At 51.2% G+C, this 17,193-nt stretch overlaps 1 protein-coding gene across 1 annotated transcript in view; it reads left to right on the forward strand.

The window, feature by feature from the left end:
- Positions 1-17,193, forward strand: part of TMC5 (transmembrane channel like 5) — a gene marked incomplete at both ends in the record, with an annotated part of 43,723 nt that overhangs the window by 11,713 nt on the left and 14,817 nt on the right. The window contains 8 exons of the mRNA XM_081299106.1: positions 2,575-2,674; positions 3,026-3,113; positions 5,027-5,275; positions 7,053-7,204; positions 10,741-10,885; positions 12,058-12,213; positions 14,442-14,593; positions 16,104-16,182. Coding sequence (XP_081155232.1) covers positions 2,575-2,674; positions 3,026-3,113; positions 5,027-5,275; positions 7,053-7,204; positions 10,741-10,885; positions 12,058-12,213; positions 14,442-14,593; positions 16,104-16,182 — 1,121 coding nt within the window. The remainder of the gene's footprint in view (positions 1-2,574; positions 2,675-3,025; positions 3,114-5,026; positions 5,276-7,052; positions 7,205-10,740; positions 10,886-12,057; positions 12,214-14,441; positions 14,594-16,103; positions 16,183-17,193) is intronic.

Consider the following 17,193-nt stretch of genomic DNA (forward strand, 5'->3'; position numbering starts at 1 on the left):
TCTGGGCCACGCTGGTGTGACCGCTGCGTGAGGTCTCTGAAGACCGCACCTGGGTTGCAGGACCCAGCCAGCAGGAAGCGAGAGATGCTGTCGGATGACTGGGTAAACGAAATCGTCGTAGAGGTAGAGAATGTGCCGTCTGGGGCCGAAAGCCGTCCATCCTCCAATCAGATTTTTCCAGAAAGGACACGGGTGAAGCCCGGCTTCAGCAGGGTGTCATCGCTCCCCGACATCGAGAGGGTGGAGTCTCAGGTGTTCAGACGTGGCAGTGACACGAAGCACCACCAGTTATTACAGTTGTCAACTGCTTTGAAGGAATCAATGTCTCAGACCCATCACAGCCCAGAATGCCCGGGCATAGACACTCCTTGCACTTCCCATGAAACCGCTCAAGGTATCATCCGCTGGGAAATTGCTGAGCAGGGAGCAGAGAAGCCTCCCAATCTCCTTTCTTCCTTTCTTTCTTTTCTTTTTCTTTTTTTATACCAGGGATTGAACCCAGAGCATTGAACCACTGAGCCACATCCCCAACCCTTTTAACTTTTTTGACACAGGGTCTCGCTAAGTTGCTGAGGCTGGCTTTGAACTTGCGATCCTCCTGCCTCAGCCTCCCAAGTTACTGGGATTTTAGGCATGTGCTGCTATCACACCTGGCCCCCCAATTTACATTTTTTTTTTGGTACTGGGAATAGAACCCAGGGGTGCCTAACCACTGAGCCACATCCCCAGACCTTTAAACATTTTTGTTTTTATTTAGACACAGGGGTCTTGCTAAGTTGCTGGCCTTAAACTGGCAATCCTCCTGCCTTTCAGCCTCCCAAGCTGCTGGGTTTATAGGCGTGTGCCGCCACGACTTCCCAATTCACTTTTAAGACATCAAATAATGTGCAAGGCTCAGAAGGTGAACTAAGGATGTGGGGAACCAAGACAAGGCTCACTCGGAGACCTCTCTACTATCAGGTGCCCGGGGACTCGTCCTTTGGGTCAGCTGTCAAGTTCAGTTTTATTTATTCCCCAGCCTCCCACCTTTGAGGCAGCCTTTTCCATGTGCTCCATGAGGAGACTGAGACTCCCAACGTTCAGTGACCCTGCACAGGTGGGCTACGTGCAGGTTTTCCCGATTGCCAAGCGTGAGGTTTTAATCCTCCCGCCGTCCTGCTTTGGCTCATTCCTCCCGCCATGGTTCAGGGAACGAGGACATGGTATCTCTTACCGCCAAGTTCAGGGTAAAACTCCATCTTCGCGGAGAACTCCCGGCTTCTCTGCTCCTGAGTCCTGTGGAGATGCTGTTTCTTCTTCACCCCATACGGCTCCAGGTGTGGAGTCTAGCAGCTCTCAGCAGATTTCTGGGAGGAGAAGAAAAAAACCCTATGACATCAAAGCATTTGGTGGATTTGGCCCCTTGTCTGAAGACGGGGGCACCTCACTGTCTCACTGCATCTCTGTATTTCCCCTTTCCTCCATTCTTCTCTCTTCCTCTCTGCTTGTCCTTCCCGACACAAATGTCAGAGTGATTCAGTGACCCTCTGGGGGATTTCCCCTTCACCCCAACTATGTCATTGAAATAAAGGAGGTATGTCCTCATGAGGAATTCCAGCTCAGTGATGTGACCAAGAAGCCAGTCTGCCTGCTCCCTGACCTGCTCAGTCATCTCCAACACATCAGGGCCCCAGCAATGGTCCCAGACAGTGACAGCAGGTGTCCCATGCAGACAAGACTATCCAGAGTGGGAAGGGACGATCTGTCTTTTTTTTTTCCTAGAAGGGGGATCAAATCCAGCCTCTCCCATAGCTATACCACTGAGCTACGCCCCCAGCCCTGTTTGGGGCTTCTTTGAATAGAAGGGAGAAACCCCTTTTCCAGAAACTTCTTAACTGCCTACCTCTTGGAGAACACTGGCCGACAATATGTCCCAAGCTTGTGATGGATCCAGTTACCTGCAAGGGGGACAGGCCCTTTGGGATTGGCTTAGGATAACGGGGACCTGCCCACTGGCCCGGAGGTGGGCCCGTCCTGAGGGAGCTCGGGGACTTGCACAGGGGGTGGGGAAACAGTCGGGATTCTGTTCACATATAGGGGATGACTTTGCAGGTAGGTGACCAGCCCTGTCCACCACGTTGATGGGAAATGGGAACATGAGCTAGTGGAGAGGAGGAGGGGCTGGACAGGTCGATGAACATAGTCAGGGGAAGAAGTCACTTGGGCCTGGAGCTCACGGGCCCAAGGAGGTGTGTGGATGTTTAAGGGACAGAGATGGGCAGGTGGAGCGAGCGGCGGGATCCCGTTGGCGTCCCTGAATATTGTCTTTTTGTGACAGGAAGGAAGGGTTGAGTTGAGAGACAGCCCCCCATCATGGATTCCTTTGGCTCTGAGTCTGAACAGACTTATTGGTTTTCTGGTGGTTCTCGATCGTGGACTTGGGGATCCTCGGGTCCCTGTTTTTCTCTTTCCTTGTGCTCTTTATAAGAACGTGATCTAACATCAGCAGCAGGTTTTAAAATGTTTACAACCCTGTGAAAGGAAAAAAAAAAAAAGGAAAGAAAGAAACAAATCTCCGTGTGTCTCCTTTGGCAGGACAAAAGTTAATAGCATCCCTGATCCCCATGACATCCAGGGACAGGATCAAGGCCATCAGGAACCAGCCCAGGACCATGGAAGAGAAGAGAAAGCTGAGGTAAGGACCGGAGGACTGTCCATCTGTCCCCGATTTCCTGCAAACCTCAGAGGAGAGATCAATAAACGCAGGAGAAGAGACAAATATTCCTTGTGGAACATTCCAGGTAATCCAAGGAGGCCCGCCTCTCCCCAGGGTCTGCAGACCCACCTACTCCCTGGACTGGGGTGTGGGCGCGTGAAGGAGGCCTGGAGACGAGGAAGTGCCTTCCAGGGGCCTGGCTGGGGGACCCTGCACCAGCTACATTCCCTCCCAGCAGCTGGCCCTACAGGCATTCCCCCACCCAGCCACAGCCCTCCTGAAGGTGAGTTACGGTGGGTCTCTCTGATTGTCTCCTCCCATTCCCAACAGGAAAGTGGTTGACAAAGAGAAAAGCAAACAGGGTCCCCGTGCCCTGGAGGTGGCCTGCTGCGCCCGGTGTCTGCACACCTTTTCTCTGGTGAGTCGGCCTTTTTTTGGAATTGAATCTTTTTGTCTTTTTCTTCCCTTATTTCTTTTCTTTTTCTTTTTTTTTTTTTTTTTTTTTTTTTTTTTTTTTTGGTACCAGGGATTGAACTCAGGGGCACTCAGTCACTGAGCCCCACCCCCAGCCCTATTTTGTATTTTATTTAGAAACAGGGTCTCACTGAGTTGCTTATCGCCTCGCTAAGTTTCTGAGGCTGGACTTGAACTTTCAATCCTCCTGTCTCAGCCTCCCCAGCCGCTGGGATGACAGGCGTGCACCACTGCTTAGAATTGAATCTTATGTTCTGATCAGCATATAAAGACATACTGTGTGCATAGGGACATTTCCCTCCCATGTTACTTTTCTTCTCTTACTTCCTTCCTTTTATTTCTCCTCCTCCTCCTCCTCCTCCTCCTCCTCCTCCTCCCCCTCCTCCTCCTCCTCCAGGGCCAGCTGCCCACTCAGCCCACACCCTGTCACTGAGCTCTGCCCCTCGTCCCTCCTCATCATTCCTTTCTCCTGGGTGCCTTTGAGCTCCTGTCTCCTAGACCAGCATGACCCACCCAATAGGCCATTGTCAGCTGCAGTCACCCCCTGGGCTGGGGACACCACAGCTCACTCTGTCTCCCTGTTATCTGACTTTCCTTGTTCTTCCTCCCCCAAAGCCTCCCAGCCCCTAGTAATCACTCCTCTACATTCAGGAAGAGTCATTCTTGCCCACATCCCGCGCACGCGGTGGAATTGGGGTTCCCCTGCGCGAGGCAGGCTGGCAGCTGAGTAAGAGCTAATCAAGAGAAAAGGGCGGAAAACCCCACAATCCACGGGAAGTAATTTTTTCCAGTGAGGGCAGGCCGGCTCTTGGATCTTAAAGATGGAGCTTCCACATGGACAGAGGGAGCAGTGGAGCCCCTGCTTGCTTTATTTATATGGGGATCATCAAAGGTTTTCCATGGAATGTTCTTTGCCAAATAAAGTAGGGGGTGGGTTGTCCAGTTCCCCTGGGTCACGCCCAACTCCAGAGGATGAGAGCTGACCCACTAGTGGGGGTGGGCAGAGATCTCACACCCTGGGGAGTCTGCACACGGGAATGCAGGGATTGTCCCCGGGGGGAGACCTAAGTCCCCCATGGCTTGGTAACGAGTAAAAGACTACTCAAGTAGCTTTATGGATGGTACCCCACAATTTATGTTAGTCTCCACCTTTCTTTCTGTGTCTGGTTTATTTCACATGTCATAATATCCTCCAGTTCCACCCCCAATTTTTTGTTTGTTTGTTTGTTTGCTGCAAATGACAGGACTCTAGTCTTCTTTATGGCTGAATAGTATTCCACTGGGCAGATACACATTTTATTTATTCATTCACCTGTCGATGGACTGCTGGGTTGGTTCTGTGTCATAGCTATTGTAAACAGTGCTGCAGTAAACGTGGGTGTAATCAGTACACTATTTATATTGCAATAGTAAAACCAGCACAGCAAGAGGGTGAAAACAGGGAGGGGCAAGAGTGAGGATAGAAGGATAGAGTCAGAGAGACGTCATTGCCCAGAGCCACTGGGAGCAAAGGTGGACATAGGGAAGGTCTAGGAGGACGCTGAGGTCATCGGCCCACTTGGCCACTGGGAGCATCATCTTCTTCAACCTGTAATCCCAGCAATTTGGGAGGCTGAGGCAGGACGATCGCAAGTTCAAGGCCAGCCTCAGCAAACCTGGGAAAGTCACAATAGCAGAACCTCAGAGATGAGTGAGGCTTAAAGGAGATGAACTTTCTCAACATGCAGAGCATGGTGTGGGGCCCTGTGGAAGTCTCTCGGGTCGGTGGCTGGTTGTGGCTGGTTGTGCCATGAGGGACCCTGCTTGGGAGATACCTGAGTGAACCCCAAGCCCCCTGCCTGGCACCCTTAACTCCAGGTCTACCAGAGATCCAAGAACAGCGTCTCTGAGCTCCTCAACACCACCAGCCTGTGGCAGAAGACGCTCAAGGTCATCGGAGGCAAGTTTGGAACCAGCGTCCTCTCCTATTTCAGCTTTCTGAGGTGGCTTTTGAAGTTCAACATTTTCTCCTTCATCGTGAACTTCAGCTTCTTGGTCATCCCCCAGCTGACGGTGGCCCAGAAGAACACGCTCCGGTTCACGGGGCTGGAGTTTTTTACGGGGGCGGTAAGTCCTGCGTTTCCTGGACCACAAGTTCATGCCCGGCAAGCCCAGGCACACACCTGTAGTCCCAGCAATTTGGGAGGCTGAGGCAGGAGGATTGCAAGTTCAAGGCCAGCCTCAGCAACCGCGATGCCCTACATAACTTAGACAGACCCTGTTTCAAAATAAAAAAGGCTGGAGATGGGGCTCAGTGGTTAAGCACCCCTGGGTTCAACCCCAGGTACCAAAAACAAACAAACAAAAACCCTAAAAAGCATTTTCCTTTAATGCTAAAATAGAATTATTGTGTTAATTGATCCTTCATGTTTTCGTTACCATGTATATTTTGTGTATAAGAAGAATTCATTATTAGGAGACATTTCAAAGTATACAAAAGAGTAAAGACTGGTACGGTAAATACTCCTTTACGTGCTAGATTTAGAATTGTCATATTTGCTTTCTCTTATTGTTTGGGGAAGCATCTTAAAGTAAATTACAGACATCAGGATATTTCACTCTGAAATTCCTCAACATGCATCTCTGAAAAATAAGGGCACAGGGCTGTCGTAATCCCATCATCACGTTCAACAGAATTAAAGATGAACATTATCTAAAATCAAACCATATTCACATTTTTTCAGTTTTCCCCAAAATTGGGGGAAATTTCATAGTGTGCTCTGACCAGGATCCAAAGACCACACTGTATATACCCCCCCCCCCCCCGCTTAAATCTGTATGAATCTAGAACAATCTCCCAACCCCAGGGAGTCTTTTCTGGACATTGTCTTTATTATAGAAACTGTGCCCGTTGTTCTATAGGCTCTGAAATCCTACCTTCCAAGATTATTTGATTATTTCCTTGTGTTCTTTCCAACCGGTTTCTCATTTTCTGTAAACTGCAGCGTAGACCTAAAGGCTTAAATCATTTTCTATTAAAAACACGTGGCCCTCGTATTCAGCAGCTGGCAGAGGTCTACAAGGCCGGTCTGTCCTGCTGCCTGTCTGTGAAACCAACACCTTCAGTGTGAGGTTCTGTTGGTTTGGAGACTCTTCTTCACTCTGGGAGCCTAGTGAGAAAACCTCCCTCTAGGTTCTCCGTGGACGCGGGAGCCCTTTTTTTGGCAAACCAGTCGATCTTCCAAATCCCCGGGTTCCAAATCCTCGGATTTGATCAACTGCAGGTTGAAAGCATTAAAAAAATTGCATCTGTTTTGAACCGTTTTCTCCTCTTTAGTCCCTAAACCATATACTGTAACAACTATTTACATAGCCTAGACATTGTATCCAGTATGATGGGTGAGATCATTTAAAGCAGACGGGAATATAGGGGCAGTTTATGTGCAAATACTATGCTATTTTAATATACGAGACTTGAGCAGCTGCAGATTTGGGTGACCTTAAGTGTTCTGGAAGCCGGGGGCGCACGCCTGTCATCCCAGCAGCTCAGGAGGCTGAGGCAAGAGGATCTTGAGTTCAAAACCAGCCTCAGTGACTTAGAGAGGCCCTAAGCAACTCAGTGAGACCTGTCTCTAAATTAAATGTTTTTTTAAAGGGGTGGGGATGTGGCTCAGTGGTTAAGTACCTCTGGATTCAATTCCTAGTACCAGAGAGAGAGAGAGAGAGAGAGAGAGAGAGAGAGAGAGAGAGAGGAAGAGTCCTGGGAAGGATTCCCCTTTGATACCAATGTCTAAATTGATTGGCCCAAATTAACTGCAGATGAAGAGGTCAAGTCTGAGGACCATCGTCGTTGACCTCTATCTCAAGATGCACCTGACCTGGATCTCTTCCTTGTCCCCGTCAGGGTTACTTCAGGGATACGGTGATGTACTACGGCTTCTACACCAATTCCACCATCTGGCACGGGAGCAGCAGGCTGGCCTACAACATGCAGCTGGCGTACCTCTTCACCATCGGGGCCTGCTTGGTCACCTGCTTCTTCAGCTTGCTCTTCAGGTACGGAGACGTCCGCCTTTCCTGATGAGGCTGCCTGGAGATTCAGGCAAAATCCAAGACGCTCCAAAACCTTAGCCCCGGAGCCAGTTTCTCCATGATGTTGCATCTCTTGGTCCTGGGATGTCAAATAGGAGCTGGACAGAGTTAGTTGTGGGCCTTTAAGGAAAATAAAGATGGGGTGACCCAGATGACTCAGACATGAGGACCTGGGTGGACAGTGGTCAGAGACGAGGTACGCGTGGGAGACCACACAGGAAAAGGTCCCAGCCGTGGGCACTGGCTGGTGGCCGGAGCAGGGCACCACAGACTGGGAGGCTTGAGAAGCAGGAGGAGTTTATTTTCTTTCTTTTTTTTCTAAAAAAAGATTTATTTATTTCTGCTATCAAAGAACAGAATTATGACAGTGTAATTTAACAATCCTAATTGGCTTCATTTTACATTTTAAAATCAGGCAACACTTCATTCCATAAAACAGAATCAGTTTTCCTATGATCCAAGCACTCATCAAAAATAATTCGATGAGTTAACATCAGATTATTTGTTTTGCTTACACAAAATAAGGATAAGGGAACTTCACTATTTCGCCAGTTGAGGATGGCTCTTCTCCCCCCAATCCAGATTTCTCTGGGAGGACCAGATGGGTCAGCTTGGTTTGACTGACTCCATGTTGTATTTTTTTTCCCCTGGAATATTGTCTCAGGTGGCAGCAGGAAAATTTCAGAATCCAAAGCCTAAAAATAAGTCTTGGGCAGTGTGGGGTTATTTTCTGTCTCTGGGAGGGATCATCCGGTGTCCGAGGCCTGGGGACAGAGGCAAAGTCCCCAGCCGCCCATCCAGGAGATGTCACTCTCAGTAGCGTCTGGTGTCTTGACCTGTGCTCACCCAGGATGACGGTGGGTAAGGAGCAGCAGGTCACAGGGGCCCCCTGACCCTCTGGGAGACAGAGCTCTCCCTGGGCAGACCCCGGGACTGAGGGTCAGCGGCCAGGGGAGAATCAACAACTGTCCCTGCCTGTGGTCCCTGAGGTCCTGGGGCAGGGATGCAGGAGGCAGCCAGTGTCACGAGACGTCCCCATTCCCAGCCAGGCCAGGCGCCTGGCTAAGCGAGGAGAAAGACCGTGTCCCTCCTCAGGGCCTGGCCCCTGTGCCTGGTCTCACTTCCTCCCGGGCACCGCCTGGAAGGGGAGGAAGTGACACCCAGGGGAAGGCCGGGAAGTGAGGCCACCATCACATTCAAGTTCAGGGTGTGACAGCTCAGTCTGCCCCCAACAGGCCCCATACTCAGCTCCCCTTCATGGGCCACGTCCCTTCTGAGAGTCACACCCTGCCCTTTATAGGCACAAGGACCCAGAAGTTCCAGGGACACGTCCATGTTTAGGCCCCCAGATCTGGAAGCTCTTTAGGTGCACGTCCATGTTTGGGCTCTCAATCCGGAAGTTCCTCAGTCCTCCATGTTTAGGCCTCCGGATCCGGAAGTTCCTCAGTTGCATGTCCATGTTTAGGCTCTAGGATCCGGAAGTTCCTCAGGCGTCCATCTTTGGGCCCTCAGATCCGGAAGTGCCTCAGGCGTCCATGTTTAGGCCTCCGGATCCGGAAGTTCCTCAGTTGCACGTCCATGTTGAGACTCTAGGATTCGGAAGTTCCTCAGGCGTCCATCTTTGGGCCCTCAGATCCGGAAGTGCCTCAGGCGTCCATGTTTAGGCCTCCGGATCCGGAAGTTCCTCAGTTGCACGTCCATGTTGAGACTAGGATTCGGAAGTTCCTCAGGCGTCCATCTTTGGGCCCTCAGATCCGGAAGTGCCTCAGGCGTCCATGTTTAGGCCCCCGGATCTGGAAGTTCTTCGGGTGCATGTCCATGTTTAGGATCCTGGATCCAGAAGTTCCTCAGGTGCACGTCCATGTTTACCCCAGGATCCGGAAGTTTGTCAGATGCACGTCCATGTTTAGGCCCCTGAATCCAGCAATTTATTTTCTTACAGTTTCTGGAAGGTAGAAGTCCAAGATCAAGGGGTCAGCGAGATGGGTTTCTTCTAAGGTTATTTTCTTGGCTTGATATAGTTTGGAGCTTCCGTGTCCTTCACAGACCTGGGTATTAAAGGCTTGATCCCACCTGATACGATTGGCAGGTGGTGGAGACTTTAAGAGGTGGGGCCCCCGATGGGAGGGCTTCAGGTGGGTCCTCAAAGGGGATCCTGGGACCCTCGCATCTCTGTCTCTTTTTGGCTTCCTGATCACAAAGTGGGAAGTTCTGCTCGGCTCTGCCCTCCTGCACAACCATGATGTGCAAAACAACAGGGCCAACTGATCATGGACCGAAGCTCCCAAAAGTGTGAGCTAAAACAAACCTTTTTTCTTTGTAAGTTTTTTAATTTTTTATTTCAGGCGTGTGTTATAGTGATGGAAAGCTGACTAATACAGCTGTCTTCTCCCTGAGTGTTCAGTGGTCTTCCCTCTGTGTTTCTGCATCCCCATCTTCATTTTTATTTCATTTTAATTTTCTTTGCAGTGCTGGGGATTGGAAGCAATGCAGCTCCTAATGACCTTAATACCAGCATGGTAATTCTGACTAAAGCGCCATTTCATTCTGTTCTATTAAAGTAGAAAATGTTTCTGCAGTAGTTGTTACTAAGGGGTGCCGATTTGGGAAAGTCAGCATTCAGCTCCTGTTACACCCCAGGCCGGGTGCTGAGAGGACCCTGGTCCTGGGACATCCCCGCCGTCTCAATGGCGCCCTCTAGTGCCTGCTGTTCCAAGCCCTCTAGCGACTTGTGGTCGACTGCTAATCCCCAGCCCAAAGGGAATGTGTTTAGGTCAAAGCTCTTGAGATGGGCAGATTATCCTGGGTTATCCAGCTGGGCCCGTGGACCCACAGGTTTTTCTGTTGTGCTGGGGATTGAACCCTGGGCCTTGTGCATATAAGGCAAGCCCTCTACCAACTGAGCTGTATCCCCAGCCCCCACAGGGTCCTTTTAAGAGGGAGACCAGAGGTCAGAGAAGGGAAGAGAGAGATGCTACTCCTCTTGCTTTGAGGAGGGACCTACAGCCAAAGAATGCAGATAGCCCCCCAAACCTGAAAAAGGCAAAGCATCAGGTTCTCCCCCAGATCCTCCTCCTAGGACCAAGGCCCTGCCAAACTCTTGCTTTGTAAGACCCATTTTCTGACTTCGGACCTCCAGAAATGTTAAGGTAATAAACCTGCGTCATCTTAAGCTGTCTCATTAGCAGTGATTTGTTACAGCAGCTGCAGGAAACTCATACCTCTCACCAGATCTCTGAGGTGGGCCCTGTCATTATCTCCATTACGAGGTGTGAAAACTGACACTCGGAACAGTTCAAAGGACAAAGATTCCCCAGTGGGCGAGTTCAGATGGTGGGGCAGGCCTGTCAACCTTTGTGTCTGTTGTCCCAGCGCTCCAGGCCACTCTTCCAATGTCACCTTTCACTATTGATGATGGTGGGGTGTCCTTGGTCCCAGCCCTGCACCCCCCGATGCCTGGTGGAGTGACCTGTAGGTGCTTTGGTTTCTGCCTTCTCCAGCATGGCCAAGTATTTCCGGAACAACTTCATCAACCCCCACATTTACTCCAGAGGGATCGCCAAACTTATCTTCTGCTGGGACTTTACTGTCACGCACGAAAAAGCCGTGAAGCTGAAACAGAAGAGTCTGAGCACCGAGATAAGGGTGAGGCGTCTTTCCACAGGCATTCCTCCCCTGCCCCCCCCTCCACAATGTCTACTTTTGATCAAGCAATAATCAATGACTTTTTTTATTGCTCATGAGATTTGTTAAAAAAAAAAAAAGAATAGAAACACAAAATAGCCATAATGCCTGGTTCTGGTGGTGATGTGGGGAGATGGACATTTCTGCATGACTCGGGGGCCTTCTACCTGGTACAGCCCTCCTGGAGGCCACGTAGCACTTTATGTTAAAGTGTTCAAAGGCAGGGACTCCTGACCCTATAGCTCCAGGTTTAAAACTTTACCCCCGAGCAGTGGTTTTCAATCTAGAACATCTTCTCCCCTCAGAGGGACGTTTGGCAATGTCTGGAGACTTTTTTGGTGGCTACAATTGGGGACAGGCTACTGCTGGCATCCAGGGGGTAGAGGCCAGGGAAGCTATTAAGCTCTCTGTAGTGCAGAGAATGTCCCCTTCCCCACACAGAATTATCTGGCCCCAAATATTAATAGTGTGGAGATGGAGCAACCCTGGTGTAAAGAAATAAACTTTTTAAAAAGAAATAGCAAAGCTGGGTGTGGTGGCACACGCCTGTCATCCCAGCAGCTCGGGAGGCTGAGGCCCGAGGATCACAAGTTCAGAGCCAGCCTCAGCAAAAGTCAGGCCCTAAGCAACTCAGTGAGACCCTGTCTCTAAATAAAATACAGAATAGGGCTGGGGACGTGGCTCAGTGGTCGAGTGCCCCTGAGTTCAATCCCCAGTACCCCCCATCACCCCCAAAATAAAAACATACAAGAAAAGAATTAACAAGCAGAATTCATCAGCAGGGGCTTTGACAAGGGGGTTGCGGGTGTTGACTTCTTGCTCCGTGTGCGCACCCAGCCTCATTCAAGGAACACCTCTCTGTCCTTCATGTGTTTCCCTCAAGATCAAAGTCACCATCTGTTCCTTCCACCGGTTCCTCTACGATGGAAACGGAGTTGGATGTGGGGATGGGGGTTCTTGGCTGTTTTGAGCTTCTCCCCGGGGCCTCCCACAATCCAGGTCCATCCCTTTGGATCTGGGCTGGGTGTGTCTCTGGGTGGGGGGGCCAGCGTGTCCCCGTCGTCCCCCCCACACACACACACCAGCTGACAGCGAGAGGGACCTGGGGCTCAGCTGGCTTCCTGTGTTCCCAGGAGAACCTGTCAGAGATCCGACTGGAGAACACCAAGCTCACCTTCCACCAGCAGCTCACGCGCCTGTCTGCCCACGTGGCGGCCTGGCTGGTGTCCACTGGCATGGCCATCGCCTGCTGTGTCGCCGTCTATTACCTGGCCGAGTACAACTCCGAGGTAACCCGATGGGCGGGAAGGCCAGGGGCCCGGGCAGAGGAAGGGGTGGGAGGCTGGGGGGGCCTGAGGCCAGCGTCAGGAAACCAGGGTACGATCGATCGCACAGTCCCCCGGCTCCCAGGCTCCCGGGCTCAGCTGGGCACCTCGGCAGGGAGCAAAGGGTCCGGGCTGCTGCAGAGCTGGGGGCTGTGGCTGTGCACCCGGGATCCAGTGCTCATTTCTTCCTTCATCATCACCTCCCTGTGCCTCCCATGGTGCCTGGCGCAGAGGGGATGCTCAGTAAGTCTTGCCTGCATCTAGGTGCATGGCCAGGGTGAGAGCAAAGGTGTGCAGGGGTTACCCCAGCCCCGGCACCCTCAGTGATAAAGGGGTGCTATGATTTAGGCTCTGACCCTTGTCTTGTCTCCGGGGTGACCATGGGGTAGGACAGGTTTTCTGTAGGATCCAGCTTTGTTCTCTGGGTACCGGGCTCCTTCTGTCCGGGTGCAGATCTCCACCTGTGGGCGCAGTTTGCCCTGGTTACTTAACTTTTTTAACGGCTTCCCATGGTTCTCGATATGAAGTCTAGGGCTGGGGATGGCTCAGTGAGACTTGCAAAGTGTGCATGGGACCCAGGGTTTGATCTGCAGCATTTCAAAAAAAGGAAAGAAGGAAATAAGGAAGGAAGGGAGGGAGAGGTAAAGGGAAGAAAATATAAACCGATTCTCGGGGCAGGTTTCGTAGATCTTTTATGACCTGACTTTTGCCTGTGCCCCACCACCCCCGTATCTAGTGCCAACCATGCATAACGGTGCATTCACAGATCCTTGAGTGTATTATGCTTCCTGTCACCTGGCAAATTCCTCCCACCCCCGACCTTAGCATGATTGTCACCTCCTCCGGGAAGCCTGCCCTCGCCACCACCTGTACCCCCACTAGGCTGAGGGGAGCCCCCCTGACTCTGCACCCTTCCCCTCTGAGCCTGAGACGTGCAGCTTTGAAGCCCCCTGCTTGTGTGTCTGTTTCTCCCAGCACCTGGCCCAAGACCTAGGACATAGTAGGTTCTCAACTAAATGGAGGAAACTGCAAAAGAGGCCAGAATAAAAAATGTGGGGTTGTGTCCATGCCCTGATAAGGTCTGCTGTGAAGAGGGGAGTTTGGGTCACAGTCCTGGGGCCCCTGGCAACGCCCACCTAGGGTACCAGCTGTGACCAGGCAGGTGTCGGTGGGAAGACTTCTGACTGTTGTCCTGAACAAAGGGGAGCAGCTTGGGGGAGAGAAGGCAGGAGTGAGGGAGTCCCAGGGCTTCGGCATCTGAAGTGGTGGCCACCAATCATCGGTCACTCCAGTGCCTGGGAGTGTCCCCAGCTGTGTCCCAGGGCCCAGGCTTGACCCTATTGGATCTCATCGAATCCTGGCAACATCTCTGGGGTTATGTGAAACCTCGCGGCTGTAAAAACAGGGAGGAGAGGCTCAGAGGAGCCGAGCGTCAGCTCCACCTGAGCAGCTGTTAGTGGGGGAGGCGGGCAGCGTTGGGACCCCAGGAGCCCGGGGCTCCAGACACACTCCAGAAATGCACGGGGCGCCCGCGGACCGTCCTCAGCAGACGCAGGCTCAGACCTGGGGATGCTCAGAAGGGGACGCGGGGTGTCCCATGGGTCCCAGGACTCTCTTATCCCAAGACTGGCAGGGAGGACAGCTGGCCAAGGGGCGGCCCAGGCTGCGCCCTGAGCGGATGCCAGGGTGCTGGGTTCCCTTGAGGAAGGTCCTGTCTCCTGCTCACACAAGGGGGCAGCGTGGGCCTGCGGAGGCACCCACTCCTCCTAGGCCAGTTCTCAAGAGCAGGTGATTCCTAGCGAAATGCACAAGATCCCCACGGACAGGAAAAGAGTGGCCCCTCTTGCTGTGGTACCTGCACATTCAGGCTTTTGCCCCAAATGCGAGAGGCACATCCTCCATGTCCTGGGCGTCTTGACAAGAAGGCAGAATCCCATGATGGCTCTTGGAGCTTAGGCCCTGGGGCAGAAGTATCTGGGTTCAGATCTTCCTCTTTCTTGCTGGTTGACCCTGGGCAAGTGTCTTTACCTCTCTGAGCCTCAGTATGCTTGGCACAGGGTAAGTATTAAATAATGGTAGCTTCATAGCTGAGCCAAGAGGAGCCCCTTTTGGGGTTTCCCCACCTTGCTGGTCTTCCAGGTGAGGCAGAGAGGGTCCAGCGCACAGTGGGCATCTTGGCTGTCTCCTTACAGTTCTTGAAGACGCACCAGAACCCCGGAGCCGTGCTGTTACTACCCTTCCTTGTGTCCTGCATCAACTTAGCTGTGCCTCGCTTATACTCCATGCTTAGGCTGGTGGAGAGGTATGAGCTGCCCCGGCATGAGGTCTACATCCTCCTGATCCGGTAGGTGTGCCCGTCTCATTTCCAGGGAGCTGGAGGGGTTCGGGTCAAATATCACAGTTGGGTCCTCCAGAAGGGAGGGATTTCAAGAGTGAAGTGTGTTCATGTGGTGTGGGTTAAACAAACAAACAGACAAAAACTGGAAAAATATAGCTCAAAGTAACAGCTTACCTTTTCCAAAGGTTATATGCCTGAGAATTAACATACATCTCAAGTATGACCTGTACAGATGGGCAGACAGTGCACTGCACAAAGGTTTCAGACTGAGGAAATGTGTGGGGACTGAAATCATCCAGGGTCAGACTGTGAGTCCTGGTACTTATTGCATCAGCAGGGATGAGGATGTACATTTTTTATAATTCAGCCACCCAGAGGTGGGAGGGGTGACACATTTTGGTGATTCCAACTCAGGCACCCTAGTGCTAGAGGTGGTCCCAGCATTTTGATAAACAAAGGCTTGTACTGTCCAAATCCTGCCCTGACACCTTCTTCCTGGCTGGTTCCCTGAATCACTCCTGGTTATGGCAATAGGTCTGCACAAAGCAGTTCAAGTTTCTTTATGGATCACTTCCAGAGCATGTTCCTTACTGTGGCCTCTGAGGTCTGGCCCCTGACCAGCTCTTCAGCCTCATTTCTTACCTCTCTCCTTCTTGATCACCATCTCCCCCCCTCCCCACCGGCCTCCTGGGTATTCACAAACACACCAAACTCTGTGCCCACCCCTGGGCCTTTGCACGGGATGTCCTCTCTGTCCAGAACACTCTACCCACACATAGCCGCGTGGCCCGCTTCCTGACTCTGTTTGGACTTCTGCTCAAATGTCACCGACTCAGAGATTTTCCCTGATGCCCCATTAAGTGGGTATAGAGGGGGACATATAGGGTTCACCGCCACCTCATAATCTTGCATCTTAGGTGAGATGGGCATAAAATATAATTTTACCTGATGATGGAATTGTAAACATGGAGGGGGTGGTGCCCGTCGCAGGACCGTTAGTCAGCACCCAGTGAGCCGTGGGTGGACTTACTATTGCCATGGGAGGTGAAATCGGATAGTTTGGAGATGTGACACATGAGAGTGTATCAATCAGAATACATTCGTTTATGCCTCAGTGACAAGAACAACAAAACCCCAGATTTCAGTAGCTTGGAACACAAAGGCTTATTCTTGCCCAGGCTACATGTGCTCTGCGTGTGGCAGGGAGGCTGGTTCTGCTCCTGTCAATCACTGAGGGCCACCTGCTGAGAGGGCCGCCATCCTGAACATCGCTGATTGCCATTCCAAAGGGGAAACATGGCTTCTGGGGATCTCAATGGCAGCCACTGCTGCAGCTCAGAAGTGACACATAATGGATCAGCTCACAATGTACTTGCAGGAACTAGCCACATGGTCCCACCCATCCACAGGAGGGCAGGGATGTCCATCCTACCAGGTGCCCCAAAGGAAATGTTGGCAAACAGCACAGGAGTCTGCCATGGAGGTAATGATAGTTGTTTTCTCTTCTGTTATTTAGAAACATCTTTCTAAAAATATCCATCATTGGAATTCTTTGTTACTATTGGCTCAACATCGTGGCCCTGTCCGGTGAAGAGGTGAGATTTCCACGATGTTCTCCCTTCAGTTGGGTCTCTTGGTCTTTGATCTCAAGGGAGGACATAAGTCCCTCCAGAGCATCATGATCCTAGTTGACATTAATTTCTTCAGCTCTCTGTCAGACATTCTTCTTCCCTGGGCTCCCAAAAAACACTGCTATGTCCAGATGCAAACCATCTCTTGAACATGGCACCCTTATCTTCTCACCCTAACCATCAAAGAAGTTCAAAATCAGCCCTCCAAGTTAGGCTAGTTAGAAGGATACCACATTATATTTCTATTCACCATTGATCCATCCACTCACAGTTCATCCATCCATCCATCCATTCATCTATCCATCTATCTACCCATGTGTCCATTCATCCATATGTCCATCCATCATCCATCTACCCATGTATCCATCCATCCATCCATCCATGTGTCCATCCACCCATACATTCATCTATCATTTATCCACCCAAATCCATTCATCCATTCATCCATGCATGCATGCATCCATCCATCCATCCATTCACCCATGTATTAATCCATCCATCCACCCATGCATCCACCCATCCATGCGTCCATCCATCTATCCATCCATCCATTCATCCATGTGCCCATCCATCATCCATCTACCCATGTAACCATCCATTCATTCATCCATGTCCATCCATCCATCCATTCATCTATCATTTATCCACCCAAATCCATTCATCCATTCATCTATGTGTCCCTCCAGCCTTCCTTCCTTCCATCCGTCCATCCATCTGTCCATCCATCCATCCATCCGTCCATCCATCCGTCCACGTGCCCATGCATTCATCCATCTACCCATCCTTGAGCTGTGAACCCAGAACTTCCCTCTCCCACTTCAGCCAAACCTAAAAGCTCCCAGTCTATCAGCTCCGCAGAGTTGACTAGTCTATCAGCTCCGCAGAGTTGACTAGTTTCACACACTCACTCAGGTTTCCCGTTTCCAGAGCTGCAGTAACAATGCAGTCAATCACAAGTCACTTTCTTAAGCAGGT

This window comes from Spermophilus citellus (genome assembly GCF_964194105.1).
Source record: "Spermophilus citellus genome assembly, chromosome: 6".
Lineage (NCBI taxonomy): Eukaryota > Metazoa > Chordata > Mammalia > Rodentia > Sciuridae > Spermophilus > Spermophilus citellus.